The following is a 17,120-nucleotide window of genomic DNA, read 5'->3' as shown; positions in this document are numbered from 1 at the left end:
TACCTCGCATGCATCGTATCTATCACAACCTTGCGGTCTGTGTAAGCCTGCCCCTGCATAGTTTCCACGCTGGCACAGCTGTGCTAGCATCTTACCCGAGCCGGCTCTAGCATTGCCTCTTACCATCATCTGCAATCGGTCTTAACTCGAATCGGGCTCCCGTTCCCGCTACTCAGGACTGTGTTCCCAATGGTGTTACTTTTGCGGACGCGCCAGCGTGCCGCGTCATCACGTACGTGACGTGCATGTGTACGTCACGTGTCCCAATGCCCGATATTGGCCATCTTAGAGTGGTGAAAAAGTGCTAATATGTTTAGTATGCTGACATAATAGTCCTAATAAGTCCTTACAACTTACTCGAAGTGGAATGTATGCACAGAAATGACTTGTTATGTGAACCTCACCCTCGATACATACCCCACCAGCCTATATGTGATGTTGATTGCCTATAGCACTGACGATGAAAAGGCCTGCATAGTATATCGTTATTATTTTATTTTAACCAACTATTACCCACTGCCATGGGATAGTGTTCTTTGTGCCCCATATGTCATGTGATTCGGACTTGCCAATTCTGTGCATTCCGAAACACTTCACTCATAGGGGATAATAAAACACAATAGTGTTTGCTCATACTAAGTCTCATGTCTATTGAAATGTTGCGCAGCCCCTGTCGAGACCCTGTACACCTCCATAGTGTCTACTTCAACGTTAACTGGGCTCGGCGATGTGCTGGGCATATGTGTTGATTATTCTCAGTGGGTCTAAACCATTAACTCAGGAGAGCCCTCCTGGTATGACCACATCACTGTGTGATTACCTTATTCCATTCAATAAGGTCGTTCAGGCCTTTTCTGTCCACTTTTTCCTGGTAAATCCACGGGCTTCTTTACTTATCAGCCTGGTCTCAATATTAGTAGGGTCTCGCCGGATTTTTTCTAGGACTACACAGCAAATTTCTCTAGGTTGATGTTTCAACTTCTTGTAATGCTCGACCTGTCTAGTCGTCAATAGGCTGGATTTGATCGTGCTCAAACGCTCTTGTATACGTATCTTCACTTTACTCGTAGTTAGTCCAATATAATGTAGTCCACATGAGCACGTCAAGCGGTAAATTATGTTAGCAGTATTACAGTTGGTTAAGCTGTTCAAATGCCAAGTCCTTCCATTCACTAGTTGAACACTCTTGTTTTTTTTTTATTAGCCCACACACGGAACATCCTCCACACGGATAGTGTCCAGTTAGTGTGTCTACTGCTGGTGCCTTCTGTCTAGTACCTGAGTGTACCAGTCTGTCTTTCAAATTTTGGAACCTCTTAAATGCGAACCGTGGAGGAGGCATCTTAAAGTTACTGGTACTTAAAAGGTGCCAGTGTTTTCTAAGAATCTGCCGAATCCTAGTAGATAACGGGTCAAACGTAGTAACCACAGGTAAGCATTCTCCTCTGTCCTTTGTAGTTCTTTCCAATAGTACTTCCCTCGGTGTATTGAGTTCCCTCTTCCATGCTGACTTCACAACACTTTTGGGATAGGCACGGTTTTCCAGCTTCTTCACCAGATCACTGGTTGATTCCACGTATTTCTCTCTGGTACTACAATTTCTCCGGTAACGGAGGAATTGTCCTACCGGTAAATTATCCCGGAGCGCTCAAGAATGGAATGATTCATAGTGAAGCAGAGAGTTCTTATCTGTGGGCTTCTTATGGACATGTGTGGTGAGTTGATGATTTTGAGCCACAATGTCAAGGTCCAAATATACTGCTGTATCCCTGCTATAGTGCCAGGTGAATTTAAGACAATGATCCAGGTTGTTGAGCCACGTGAAGAATGTTAGCAGCTCTGTTTCTGTGCCTTCCCACACACATAACACATCGTCGATAAACCTTTTCCAGAGACAGATGTTCTTCTGGAAAAGATTCGAAGGATCGTCAATGTAGTGTGTTTCAAATTGTCCAACATAAATACAGGCAAGACTGGGGGCAAATGTAGCCCCCATCGAAGTACCGGATATCTGTAAGTATAGCTGGTCTTTGTACTGGAAGTAATTGCGGGTGAGGGCTAGCTCTATTCATTGGAGGACAAAGGATTGTGGTGTGTCATAAGACCACTCGCTAGCTGCCAGCGCCCGCGCTGCTGCCACCAGCGTGGCTTACTGGGGTATGCTGGTATATAACGACTCGATGTCGATTGTTACCAGGAATTGTTGATTGGGGTCGTATTCTAAAGTTTCTAGTATGTTTAAGACATCAGTTGTGTCCTGCACTACTGTAACAGCCTGTATGCAGGGTCAAACAAATCGGCCATGCACAGACTTCAGATGGTCCAGCATGCGGCCGCTACACTGGTACTTAGATGGCCTAGAAAGTCCTCGGCCTCTGCCGCATTGGATGCCCTTCACTGGCTCCCTATCCACAAACACATTTTGTTTAAGATCCCAACTATTACCTATAGGGCCTTTCACATGCAGGGCCCGATGTACATCCCGAAAAGTTTTGCACGATACCACCCTTCTCGAAATCTCAGGTCCGCTACTGCCAACCTGCTAATTGTCCCTAAATTTACACTTTCAACGAAGGGAGGTAAATCCCTTGCAGTGATTGGCGCAAGGGCATGGAATAAACTACCTTACCAGCTACATGAGATCACATCCGAACAAGGGTTTAGGAAATCCCTAAAGACCTGGATATATAGTCTGTCGGATTCAGCATGCAAATTATTGATGTGAATTTTCTTTCTCTGGAGCCAGTATAGCTGGGGACATCCTCATCAGCTTAGTTGAGTCATAGCGCCAAGATGCTCCTTGGAGTGATAGTGCGCTATACAAATCCCTTTCATATCATATCATATCATATCATATCATATGGAAATGTATTTATATTTTTTTATTGTTTTTTCAATTAGGTTTACGGAGTTTTGCGCTTATACCAAGTAAGCATCATATTTTATAGAAAATGTTTATCTAGTTATGCAGTATTTGTGCGGTATTTTGTAAGTATTCCCATGGTACTCAATACACTATTTTACAGAATTAAACATGTTAAAAAGTGAAAACACACCGTAGAATACTATATTTTTGAAATAGTGGTGTATTCTAGAGTTTTAAAAACATTTTAAGATTTCTTGATTTTGATTTTTTGTAAGCATCACTGTACTTTCTAGGTGGTACTGCTGTACTCCGTAACTTTTTTTTTAAATGCATGGAAACTAATAATTATTTTTCGATACCTATTACCACTTAACTAAAGTGACAATATAGACAAAAAACAAGAAAACTAATACTTACCAATATCTAAGGCCCTAAGCTAGCACTGGTAAAGTGGCTTTAAAATAACATGGATGTCTTGAACTTTTGTAAAGGCAGTCATTATCCAAGCATATATTGACTTCCCGTCACTATGTACAGCACTAGTTTCACCTAGGTTTGTGAAATTACATGAAAGTATCACAGTCGCAGACCTCACAAAGTTTAAATGCCTTATGACTTGAAAAATACATACACTATGTATCTGTAGTACACAAAAAGAATCGTCTGCGCACCATAATGTATAATCCTGCCAAATTTCATATAAATCCGTTCAGCTGTTTCATACATGGCAACATTTTAGAAGATGAAAGCTAGAGATTTTCAAAAAATAATGGGGAGAAGGTATTCCTCTAGTGACTTCTATTTATGCTTAGGCAATTTTAGGCTGGAGACTTAGAAAACAAAACCATTTTTTGGCCTCACAAATCTCCTGCCTGATTTAGATTTCAGCGCTCCGTCCATCATCTCCTTGTGTTTGCTTTGTTCGCCCTAAGTTGGCAGAGTATGCCCAGAAGTGGGCCCCTTGCTCACTTTGCTGCTGGATTCAAGCTAGCCTGGCTGATGAGGGCTGTTAGACCGAAACTGGTCCCAGGATGCTTGTTTCCGTTCCAGGGAAGACATGGCTTGGCAGTTCGGGCTGGACTGTTTCCATGAGGCACAGAGGCACAGAGTCAAAACTGATTTGCATATAGCTGTGTCTGAACTGGGGTGGCGAAGGGAGCTAAAGAACGATGATGGATTCAACCCAGATCTGTGGTTGGGGGTGAGTGTCTGAAATGTTTCAGCGCTCCGTTCATCATGTCCTTGTGTTTAATTTGTTTGTCCTAAGTTGGCAGTGTATGCCCAGACGGGGAAACAGCCATTACTATGCGATTTTTATCACGATTAGCCATTACATTGCATGCGTTACAACGCAGGCGATGTAATAACGCGTAGCCATTACTATGCATACCATTACATCGCATGCACTTTTATAACGCATGTGATGTAATGGCTATCCACATCGTTGTGAGGAAACTGAGGCTGTTCCCTCACAACGACGTGCACCGCCACTCAGACAACGCTGGAAGCAGGAGAGAGGAACCACAAGTAGAGTGAGGTAAGGGGGGTTGCGCTTGGGGGTTACTTTTGTAGAGTTTAGGGTAGTGGGGCTGTGTTTTATGTTTTAGGGTAGTTTTTGGGTGTTTGAGAAGTGTAATGTAGTGTTTTAGGGTAGTGTCAGTTTTTTAGGGTTTAGTGTAGTGTTGTGGTGTTTGTGTAGTGTAGTGTTTTAGAGTAGTGTTGTAGTGTTTGTGTAGTGCTTTAGGGTTAAGGGTAATGTTGTAGTGTTTGTGTAGTGTAGTGTTTTAGGGTTTAGGGTAGTGTTGTAGTATTTGTGTAGTATTTTAGGGTTTAGGGTAGTGTTGTAGTGTTTGTGTAGTGTAGTGTTTTAGGGTTTATGGTAGTGTTGAGGTGTTTGTGTAGTGTTTTAGGGTAGTGTTGTAGTGTAGGTGTAGTGTTTTTGGGTTTAGGGTAGTGTTGTAGTGTTTGGGTAGTGTAGTGTTTTAGGGTTTAGGGTAGTGTTGTAGTGTTTGTGTAGTGTAGTGCATTAGGGTTTGGGGTAGTGTTTTAATGCTTGTGTAGTGTAGTGTTTCAGGGTTTAGGATAGTGTGGTAGTGTTTGTGTAGTGTAGTGTTTTAGGGTTTAGGCTAGTGTTGTAGTGTTTGTGTAGTGTAGTGTTTTAGGGTTTAGGGTAGTGTTGTAGTGTTTGTGTAGTGTTTTAGGGTTCAGGGTAGTGTTGTAGTGTTTGTGTAGTGTAATGCTTTAGGGTAGTGGTGGGCGGTTGTGCAGGATAGTGTAGTGTTATTGTAGGGAGAGGACTGGGGGTCGGAGGAAGGGTGTGCAGGGGTAGGGTAGTCACTTACCTTGCACACTTTAACCATGAGTATAGCTTTACCACTCATGCCTTTGCTTTGTAATGGCATGCGTGGTAAAGGCATAGTTGTGTTAAAAGTTTGCGATGTAAAGGCATGTTGTTGTCATTGACATTGCATAGTAATACCCGCGTTTTAATGGCACGCGTGATATTGGTATGCGATGTAATGACATACATTCGCCCAGGCGTGGGTCCCTGGCTCGCTTTGCCACTGGACTCAAGCTAGCCTGGCTGATGAGGGCTGTTTGCCCAAAACCGGTCCCAGGATGCTTGTTTCCGGTCCAAGGAAGGCATGGCTAGTCAGTTCAGGCTGGACTGTTCCCATGAAGCACACGGTCAAGATTGATTGGCATATAGCTGTGTCTGAACTGGGGTGCCGAAGTGAGCTAAAGAACGATGATGGATTCAACCCAGAACTGTGACTGGGGTGAGTGTCTGAAAAGTTTCTGCACTCCGTCCATCATCTACTTGTGTTTGCTTGATTCAGGTTTATTGCCAATTATGCAGTTTTGTCCCAACACCAAATACAATAGTCAATGGAACATGCATTGGTGGAAAGTGCACTTTGAGACCCCCCGTTTATATTGGCACCCACTCAAGGATTCACCGCAAAAATGTACATTATCACAAAATGTAGAAAATGACATAGGGGGACCCTGTTGGCAACGTCGGTTGCCTTGCTGTCATTCACCTGCCTTGCGGGCGGGCCTCCTGACCCGGAGGTCGTGTCTTTCCTGCTCTGGGCTGCTTGACCTGGCCCGTATCTCCCTGCTCTCCTCCCGCTGCCGCAGCTGACCTTCATCTCACTCTGTGGCCGCTGTGCGGGGGAGAGCGCTGTCACCAGGGACTACAGGCTCCAGCCTGCAATGCGGCCGGAAGCCGCCAACGCCAGGAACGCGCCAGGAGGCGCTTTAAAAACACCCTCTTCCTCGGTGGAGCTGGGGGACCCTGTTGGCAACGTCATTTGCCTTGCTGTCATTCACCTGCCTTGCGGGGGGGCCTCCTGACCCGGAGGTCGTGTCTTTCCTGCTCTGGGCTGCTTGACCTGGCCCGTATCTCCCTGCTCTCCTCCCGCTGCCGCAGCTGACCTTCATCTCGCTCTGCGGCCGCTGTGCGGGGGAGAGCGCTGTCACCAGGGACTACAGGCTCCAGTCTGCAACGCGGCCGGAAGCCGCCAATGCCAGGAACGCGCCAGGAGGCGCTTTAGAAACACCCTCTTCCTCCGCGTCGCGGGAGAAGCCCGGGAGAAGCCCGGGACAAGGGCGGGGCAGTCTATGACAGTCATAGACAGGAAGAGGCAGGGCTGGGCCACATACCCTGGCCAAAATTGTGTCTGGTCCCTCAGAGTTTAAGGACATTCGTATCCGGTAAAGTGTCGACCTAAAATATTGTTATATACTTGTTTATACCGTATCGGATACATATTCGGTTGTATTTTCCACCCCAGTATTATTATCTTAGGCCATAGGATAAACCATGCCAAGTGGCTCAAAGGAGAAATTCACATCGGGGGTAGGCCCTTTTGATAATTACCTGGTGAAGATGGTAAATAAAATCAATAACAACAGGAGGGCCTCTCTGGGGAGGGGTAGTCCTCCCAATTCTACCCAAGATCCCCTTATCCACTTGGAGAACCCGCCAGAGACTGCTACCCCTAAAATGGATCTCACTGGGGTAACCACGGTGGTAGCCCAGGTTCACACTGAGCCCCCAGTAGTAGACTTAAATATAGCAAGCGATGACAATGAAGAAGCCCTGCCTATCACTAGACCTGTTAGAAATTGAAGGAAACAACAAAATAAAAGGGGGGGGAAGCATTCTAAAAGAAGTGTAGATACCCCCTTACTAGCGCAGAACAACACAGATGAGTCTACTAAAGTACAGTACGAAAGCAATGTGGCTAGTAACACAGTAAGTCCAGATCAATTTTCTGAACTACTTCGCTCTCTGGAAGCCAAGTTTGAAGCGAAATTAGAACTGTATGTACAACCCCTAGTGCGCAAACTCGACAGTGTCACTGTCGAAGTAAAAAGGTTAGGAGGGCTGCTGTCTAAACATTTATCAATGGCTGACAGCACTAAACAGGCAGAGAAGGGCATAGGAGGGCCAGAGCAGGTAGTTAGAGTAGGGTCATAGCAGGTAGTTAGAGTTGAAAACCAGCAGCATTCTACCCAGCATACAATTAGAACAGACCCAGTCACATCAGCCCCTACCACTGCAGTGAGTGTAGTCACACGACCAACAACAGGGCCTGATGTCACATCTAGAATTAATCCGGCAAGGAGAAGTACATTTATAAACCTTCCTCCGGAGTGCACCCCCTACGTAGTTGTTTTAACCAATGTTCCTGTCCATGATATGCAATCTGCTCAGACACCTGAGGAATCGCACGACTCCCTTAAAAACAAAACTGTGTCGTGGTTGAACAGGAGGTGTGGTTTCCCTATAAATTTTTCCCCTGACATCATAACAACTAGAAGGGCAAATTGGATTGGGTCCTCCAGAAAGACGTGTAATGGGGACTGCGTAATTGTAAATTTCAGACACCCACAACATGTGGCCACAGTTCTGTTAAAAGCAGCCTCCATGACATACAATGCTAACAGTACCTGTGTGCGACCTCTTGGGTTCTTTTATAATCATCTTACAAGAGTGCCCCCACATAGCGCGAGAATGAGACCATTTACTCCTGTCTTGGCCCAGACGCCGGGTTCATTCCATAGACCCGGTGGAGAGAACTATTTTAACTACAGGCCTAACATTGCCACACATAACAGATTTGATGTACTCTCTGGCTTAGAACTGTGCGATTGATGAGAGGCTGGTGAGGGAACAAGAGAAGAGTCTGTCACAGGTTTGGTTTCCCGGGCACCTGATCACCTTAATTTGATTCCTCCCGCCAACCATTGTAACCCCGAAACTATGTGTAATCCCGAGGGGGAAACGGTTAAGATGTTAAGCTGGAACGTTGCTGGCTTGCGTTCCAAGAGAGAGGACTGCAACTGGTTAAATTTTGTTAGGCAACATGATATTGTGGCTCTCCAAGAGACATGGGATATGGACTGTGACTTTTGGATGTATGGTTTCACCTCGTATTTTGTCCCTGCACTAAGATTATCAGCCGGGAGAGATAGAGGGGGACTTGTGCTATTGGTATCTGTGAATGTAAGGGGGAAAGTTAAAAGGGTAGACTGTGCCTCCTATAATTTTCTTATCCTGGAACTAAACCTCACAAATAACACTAAAATAATCCTAGTGAACTGCTATAATTCGCAGCAAGGGGATTCCCCAAATGAACATTTGGTGTGGTTGACTGAATGTTTAAATAATTCTAATGCAAAGCAAACCACTTTCTGCCAATATATTTTGTTGGGTGATTTTAATGTGCACTTATGTAGTCAGAATTGTCTATTAATTGATAATGACGGGCCAGACTTCACAACCCCACAACATTTTGAGCATTCCAACAAGGGTGAAGCTCTGGAGAAACTCCTGTCTAATAACGATTTGTTTGAAGCAGGGTTTTTTGATAAAAGTACCCATGTTGCCACATATATAGGCAGGGATTGTGAAACAATAATTGACTACATATTTCTTTCTTCAGGACTTTTAAAATATGTTATTTCCTATAATGCTATACCGTCTTCTTTTAGTGACCACAATCCAGTGGTAATTCAGTTGATAAATGTTTTTTCTCTTTTAAACAAAATCGTTCCGCCACTGGCTGTAGTGGAAGTTAAAGCCAAAGACCAGGGGAGGAGGCTAAAATGGAGTAAGGTGGTCCCAGAGGACTTTTTTAACACCATCATCGTTAAGGCTGCTCACGACTTAAACATCTGTGGAGATCCCCTCTCAAATGGGGTGGAGGTATTAACCTCTTATGAAGCTATCTGCTCCCAAGTAGCCAAAGAACTTACACCCAAAAGTCGACAAACTAAAAATAAACCGGTAAAGGGCTGGTTTGACCATAAATGCACTAAATCCCATAATCTCCTTAAAAAAGCTCTTCAGGAGCTACCAAGGAACAAAGCTCTGGTTGCTCAGCTTAGAAGAGAGTACACAAGAGCAGTACAGGAAAGGAAAAAAGAAATGAAACATGATGCGTGGGCTGAGCTTATGGATAAAGCAACCCTAAAAGATAGTGTAAAATTCTGGTCTATTATTAATATGCCCCTGTTTTCCAACACTCAAAATAATGTTTTAGAAGTAAATATAGCAGAGGAGGACTGGTTGAGCCACTTTGAACAAATATATGGAAGTCATTTAGAGTTAGAAACCTTCGTGGCCCCAGCCTCAGAACCTCCTGTCATGCCAGTAATATTTCATTTAGCGGAAGTTGTTAAAGCAATTGAAGGCTCAGCAGGTCAAAAGGCACCAGGCCCTGATGGCGTTCCCTCAGATATGTACAAGGCAAACCCGTATAACTGGGCAAATATCTTGACTAAGGTCTTTAATACCTCGGCCTGTGTAGGATTCCCTAAATCTTGGTCTCGATCAACAATAATCCCAGTGTTCAAGAAGGGCCAAAGGGGAGACCCTAGATGCTATAGGCCTATATCCTTGCTGGACTCCTCCATAAAAATCCTGGGGATGGTTATTCTAGCAAGGATAACAGGGTGGGCTACTGACAACAACATACTGCCAGATGCCCAGTATGGCTTTAGAGCGGGAAGGAGGACGGAGGACCAATGTCTGAACCTACACCTAATAATAGCTAAATACACAAAGGCGGCTAGGGGCTCTATCTTTCTGGGTTTCATGGACCTGTCCACGGCTTTTGACCTAGTCAATAGGTCATATCTGTGGACAATGCTCCTGGAGCTGGGCCTTGATCGGCCTCCAGTGTATTTCCTGGCCGAGCTGCACAAAGACTTAAATGTCTCAATTAGGATGACGAATGAGGGGAAATGCACGTCAAGTTTTAAGTCCGGTAGAGGGGTGCGACAGGGATGCATCTTGGCCCCCATGTTGTTTACGCTGTATGTAAACTCGTTGGAGGTCAACCTGTTAACAGCGACTCCCGACATCCCACGCATGGGAGGTACACCGGTTCCGGTGCTCCTATATGCGGACGACGCTGTTCTATTAGCAAGGGCCCCGCTAGGCCTGCCAAGATTACTGGACTCATTTGGGGGTTTTATGAAAAGCCTGGATCTGGTGGTAAATAATGGCAAATCTCACGTCATGTCACTGGGTGCCTCTAAAAATAAAGTTAAGTCCTTTTACTGTGGCGGAGAAGTAATCACCAGAGTGAAGGTATTTACCTATTTGGGAGTAGTTTTTGATGATAGGGGTTCATGGTCCCTTCAGCTTTCAATAAAGGTAAATGCAGTGAGAAGTTCTTCAGCCGCAGTGTTAGGTTTTACTAAAAGGCTGGGGGGAAACCCTATGAGGCGATTTTGGCAATCTATAAAGCCAAGACCATATCTATTGCAAGGTATGGGGCATCAATATGGGGATTTACCAAACCCGACCCCATCCAAACAGAGGAAAACAAATTTCTACGGTCCCTCCTAGGCCTCCCGCAATCTACAGCAACCCACTCTGTTCATCTTGAATTGGGGATAGTTACATAGCAGACATAATTAAAATAGCCCCCATTCTGCTATGGATCAAAATCTGGCTGAATCCGAACCTTTCCCTAAATCATAAGATCCTAAAGGACTGTATCAACCTTGACAATAGGAAATAAATCCAGTGGTTGTCTTATATAAAAATGTTAGCCATGGATGTGGGGCGACCTAAGATCTTTTCCAATCCAGAATCTCTATGCAAGGCTGACCTAGAGTGGGTAAAAATTAACTTTATTAAGTTAAGGGAGGCAGAGCGGGAAGCAGTAGAACTAGGTAAAATATCGGTTAGGGCCCATGTTTTGGTTACTTTGTCAGTAGCGATGTCACCTTATCTGTCCATAGTGACAAATTCTTTTCATAGATGGCTACTGACAAAATTCCGGCTCAACCAAATACACACTGTACTTTGGGATTTGGAGGGCTGGAGTAGACCTGAAGATGCTGCCCCGTGTAAATGTGACGATTTCTCTCCCCAAGACACCATGCACTTTATGATTTTTTGTCCTTTGTACCATGATGCCAGGAAAAGGTTTATTCTTCCATTACTAAAAAAAATGAATTTTATCCAGTGTAAACCTGATTTATTGTTTTTACAACTGTTGGAATCCCCGGTAATTATGTTTTGTGTTGCCAGCTTTCTTGCCGCGTCTGTAAGAAATAAGAGGGATAGACAGAAAGCCGCACAAGAAATCCAACCCTCTTAATACTGTGACAATGTATTCCAATCAATTGCTTCAAATCTAGAAATGATTGTTAATGTTGTTTTAATGAATTTGTACTGTATTTTTATCCTGTATAATACATTTTTAACTAATATTTTTAATGTTTTTCGTACATGTATAGCATACTTTTATGATTTTAAGTAATCGAATAAAGTGGTTTGACTTGACTTGACTTGACATAGGTCTGAAATGTTTTGTGGTAATTCACCAAATGGTTAATAGAGAGCAAAAATCTTAAGAATTCCTATCTCTGGGAATACTAACTATAACTATAGAGCGGCAATCATATTTAATGTGATTTCTTTCTTTTTATCTACTGTATTTGTTATGTACTTGTTTATTGGTTTATGTAATCATGTAACTATGAATGTGTCTTTTAGTTATTCATGTAGGTTTTCTGAAACTTTACATATGTATTCAAGTTTATTTTAGGAGTTCCTTGCAACTTTTAGTAGGATTGTGCAACATATGAACGCCAAAGTGAATGAAAGCCATTCCTTTTTGTTATTACGAAAATTGAGATTATTTTTTGGATTACTAGTGGTCAATTATCATGTCATCCATATAGTAGTTTGAATAGCCAACTGCTAGATCACTTTTCCATTCTGTGGCACATTAGTGCATAAGGAAAACGTTTTTTTGTTTGGGGTGCTGGCCACAGTTTTATGTTTGTCAGCCAGAGAGCATGCAAAGTAAACTTATGTAGATTAAGAAGTGTTCTATTTGTTATGTATTTGTTTATTTGTTTCCATTAGCATGTGATCATATATGGGGTTTTCAGTTGTTCATGTAATAAAGTTGAAGCTTTACATATGCAGTCTTGTTTTTTTTGGGGGGGGTTGCTTTGCTACTTTTAGTAGTTTGTGCTACAAAGATATCACTAAGTTTTGGCCCATAAAACTCATAACCATTTCATAGCATTGCTTGCAACAGCAAAAAGGATCGTCTACTTGGTCTAATGTACATAGCTGTGAAATGTCCTTACAATCCTATCAGCTGTTTTGCAGCTATGACCAAAATAAAAAGTCTAAGTAATTGCATTGGGGTCAAAACCTGTTTTGGGGCCCCCTTTTTTCTTTGCACCTTATTGATCAAACACTGCAAAACTTTCCATCCTCTGCCAATTTAACTAAGGAACTAAGTCTAGAAAGTTTGCCGAAAAGGTGTCAAACGGATGCAAAGTTATTAAGGGGCAAAATTCCATGGAATTCATATCGCTGGTAACCCTAACTATAATTCCAGAGTGTGGGTTGTGCCATATTATACATAGTCGTTTCGAACCCATACATTTTGTTAAAGGGTAAAGAAAAACTATGATTATTCTCAGTTAACTTTGCTTGACACTACATTATTTCTACATTCACCTAGTACCCATTTAGCACTAGCATCTTTCAGACACCATGGTTGTATCCACTCAAGTAACATACAGCGTATTCTTTCAATTCAGAAAGAATCCCTGAAGCTCATGCAGCTTTCCCATTTCCTTGGCACATCACAGCTGCAGTAGTCCACCCTGCTTATTTGTTTTCTTTTCTTCTTAGTTTCTACTCAACAGTCCTAAGTGCTTTTTAGATCTCATCTAGACAGAGCATATGCAGTCTTTTCAATACATTTTGTTTACATACAGTGGGATTACAGTCCTGCTCATTACTTACCATTGTTTGCCTTCTGTGTCACTCTCATTTGCCTGCTTCTATATTATGTGCACTTACCGGTGTCACTTTTTTTTGTGGTCCGCGTAATCCTCCCCTGGGGCATCCCCCAAGTACTTGTGCTCATCTATTATTTCTCTTGTGGGAGCAATGTGTTCTTTATTTTCAAACCATGCCTGTGAGTGCAAGTGTCGCCCATGTACTGAGTTGTATCTTGTTTCCGTTAATCCCCGTTTACTTTACACTTTCATTTTCATGTATCCATATTTACATTACTTTTGTTGTTTTGGCTAATAGCCAGGCACACATTTATTTACCCAATTTGGTGTTACATTTTCAAACAGGTTTCTTTATGTTCCCCACTTCTTGCTTGACTCGGTCTTTCATATACTTTTCCGGATCCCAGCCTTCTTTGACTGCATCCATAATACACTTTCACGTATTGCGTTATTACAGATGCACTACTTACGTGTTACTTCTTTTCCTTCCCGCCACCTCGTCGCTGGTTAATATAATGTCATTGTTCTCCCCCCCCCCCCAAAAAAAAAAACCTGCCCCGGCAATGTTTCATCTCCCCTTGGGGTACAACGGGTCCCTCGCACCCCTGACTTACTGTACCACTGCACATGCTGCACCGTTCATGGTTACGCCCCAGCATTACAGGATATTTCACAGTACATCTGCCTCACATGTCATTTAATACCTTCTGGGCACACCAGGTCATGTTCAGGGCAGCCTCACCTCCCCTGCACACCATCTTTCCTTTCCCCTCTCTCCCTTAAAGTCTGGTTTACTGACATAAGTTAATATTTGCCATTTCTAGATGAAGGTTTTTTATCAGCTATGCATTCAATACATACCTTCCAGTCTCCAAAGTAGGATTTAGGACTGAGGATTGCTGGAGGCAAACTTTCTCCCATGAGTTCGTTGGTACAGATACTACATCCCTGATCCCTGCTCCAATCGTAGTAGGGCAGCCCAAAATCTTCATCTCCTGTGAATCTTTGGATTTCATTCTCCAACAGCAGAAGAAACATGCGGTGCCAGACGGGGAAAGCAGGGCCTTTGTGGTTGAAGTTGGCAGTGCCATACAGCGTGTTATTTATCAGCAGCTGTGCTGAGGCATAATAGTGCATCCAGGTGAAGATGTCATAAACAAAGGCAGTCACAAAGGTATATGTGTTTCTGTCGTGCCGGTCTCCACTCGTGAGGATAACATAGTCCTCGCTCTCTGTGTGCTTCAAGAGGCTGAGATACCCAAAAAACTTTATTCTCTCACCATGAGTGAGGTCGCGAATGTCCTTCCGAGTGACATTCTTGAGTCTGTCACATGTATCCCCTCTGTAGCCAGGCGCGCACCGGCCACAGTCAAACCCGGAGTATTGTGGTTCGCATGCACAAAGCTTACTGAAATAACCTAAAGGCCAGTCGAACCGGTCATCATCGACCTGCGGTTTGGGCACATACGAAGCAAACACCACGCACCTGCCCCTCCCTGACTTTTGTCCACATCTGCTGTTGTCGGTCCAGATTGGACAGCATGTCTTATTATCAATGGCCTCCTGTGTGGTACACGCCTTGGGGAACTGGCTGCGCACCTCGCTGAGGGAAAACACAAAAAGGAAGAGTAACAGCCACATGGCTTCTTCGCCTGCAGAACTAGACCAAGGGCTCCGCCTGCGCGTCTGTCAAGAGTCTGTCTCCTTTTCCTGACGGCGGGTTTTATACTTATATGCCCAGTGGTGAAAGGGCGCGGCACTTATCTCACTATGAGCAATGTGTAAATATTCTCCGGAAACCTGCATCGATAAAGTGGATTATGTGTACCGAGGGCTTTGAAACAGTCTGATTGAAGAGGTTGTTCTTTTGCTGACTAGACAAATGTATCGTAATGAAGGTGCAGGTTCGTCTCCGAGTACGAAACATACATCGCCCCGCTTAAGTGCGCTGCTGAAAGATAAATAAAACTGCCCACGATAAACGGACAGGCACCAGGAGGATCTTGTTATTTACGCTTTGAAAGCGTCCAGGGAGGAGAGACAGAGGTGTCCAATCTCAGTGACGCACAATGAGACAGATAAATACGCACTCCAAAGCTGCAACATAGGCGGCCACCTTTGTGGTCTGACACACATTGACTAAAACAAAATAACCCAATATGGACTGGTAAAAGTGAGCTCTGAACGAAGTAAAGCAGGTAGCATAAAAATCAACAGGCATAAAATGTGCCTGCAGGTGTCTACTAGGGCAAACCTGTCTGGAGGAGCTTGCTGGACTGTGGTTGATGCTTCATGGTACAGACAAACCTTACTAATCTTCTGATTTGTTACCTTTGCCTCCTCAAATTGTAAAGCGCTCTGATATCCTTCGGGATCAAGTTTGCGCTATATAAAACGTTATAAATAAATAAATACAGGTTGTAGGGTCTGGATCCTCGAGAGCCCAATCACATGAGTGGTCACATTGAAATCCTCTCGGCCAGGCTTCTCCAATGAGTAACTCGTGCGTCACTGGCAGCTCCCCAGATACCTGTAAGTATCTCTCCTGGGTGCAGCCCAGCCTTCTAAATAAGAAGCCGTGGCTTGCTTGAATTAATACATGTACTCCAAAATTGTGAGTATCTGAGATGAAAATGTGTGTTTTTCCAGCACGCCTAAGCTGATGTTTGGATAAAAACAACAGATTTTCGAAACATATTCAAAGCCAATTGTTTTTAGATACATTATATGGCGCTGGAGAGTGTTATTGCTAATATTAATACCTTGGTGCAGAGGCATAGCAGCCATGGCTGCAATGTATTACACATGAAGAGGCATTCCAAATTGGTTTGTTTTTTTGTACATTACTACAAGCAACCTGGCTTGCTGCACTGAGGAGGTCACTGCTAGTAAGCTTGCATATGGTGGCCCATGGCAATCTCGTCTGCTGTAGTCGCTATGAAAAACAAATTCTACCAGTAGCTTGGGATGATTTTCTTTGAACATTGGAAGTTCCTATTAAAGAAAACGTTAGAGACCCCTGACCTACTCTAAGATTAAATGTTGAACATAGGAGTGTAACTCCCTTGCTTTTAATATTAAATGCCCTTCCAGACACCACAGATATGGAACCGTGCTGAGAGTGGTAAATGTTCTAGCGATTCTAGCCTAACAAGTTTAAGGACAAACATATGATCTGGAGTCAAAAAAATCTATCTTTTACCAAATATATTTTTGCCACTCAACGCTTGGGTCCTACAACTTTCTGGGGGTCATCCTTTGGAACTTACTCCCTACTGAAATAAATCAGACTTTTCACTCCACAAGTTCAAGACTGTACTCAGATCTGACATACACGCACTTGAATGGAGTAGCTATCCTTTCCTGTTCATCGGTCACTGTACGCTGTAGCATAGTATCTCTCGTTTTCTTACTGATACTAACCCATCACACCTGTACACCCTACTCACCGAATTCAATGTTGGTTTATGTGGGACAGTTTTGACGCTCTAGTAAATGCATCCATAAATATATACATGCTTATCTGTAATAAATCACTTAATAAAAGCTAAATGATTGTCAAAATTATGCTTGTGAAAATGATTGATTTCTTTATGACACAAAGTAAATCTATGTCTTGCCATCCTAGTTCAAATCAAATCAGGTGTTTGTTAAGAGCGACTACTCACCCGTAAGGCTATCAAGGCGCCGGGGCTGTCGAGGGGGGGGGGGGGGGGGGGTGTCGCAGGTTCCAGTCCATCAAGGAGGGGATCTGTCGAAGAACCAGGTTTTCTGATTTCTTGCGAAGATGGGGGAGATGTTATCTGTCTGAGGTGGAGCGGAAGGTCGTTCCAGACACTGGCCATGCGGAAGGAAAAGGAGTAGCCGCCCGATCGGGTCTTTCTGGTGGTGGGGACCGCGGCATTAGAGAGCTAGGCTGATTGAAGGGTCCTTTGGCTTGCTTGGAATTTGAGTC

General features: G+C 43.7%; 1 protein-coding gene across 1 annotated transcript in view; it reads right to left on the bottom strand.

The window, feature by feature from the left end:
- Window positions 1-14,870, bottom strand: part of LOC147679698 (tyrosinase-like) — a 204,714-nt gene extending 189,844 nt beyond the window's left edge. The window contains exon 1 of the mRNA XM_086943276.1: window positions 14,027-14,870. Within this exon, the coding sequence (XP_086799402.1) occupies window positions 14,027-14,806 (780 nt within the window). The 5' untranslated portion in view covers window positions 14,807-14,870. The remainder of the gene's footprint in view (window positions 1-14,026) is intronic.
- Between the last annotated feature and the right edge of the window lie 2,250 nt (window positions 14,871-17,120).

The sequence above is a fragment of the Lissotriton vulgaris genome, chromosome 11, assembly GCF_964263255.1.
Source record: "Lissotriton vulgaris chromosome 11, aLisVul1.2, whole genome shotgun sequence".
NCBI lineage: Eukaryota > Metazoa > Chordata > Amphibia > Caudata > Salamandridae > Lissotriton > Lissotriton vulgaris.
Note: the sequence above shows the minus strand (reverse complement) of the source record. Positions and strands in the feature narration are given on the sequence as shown.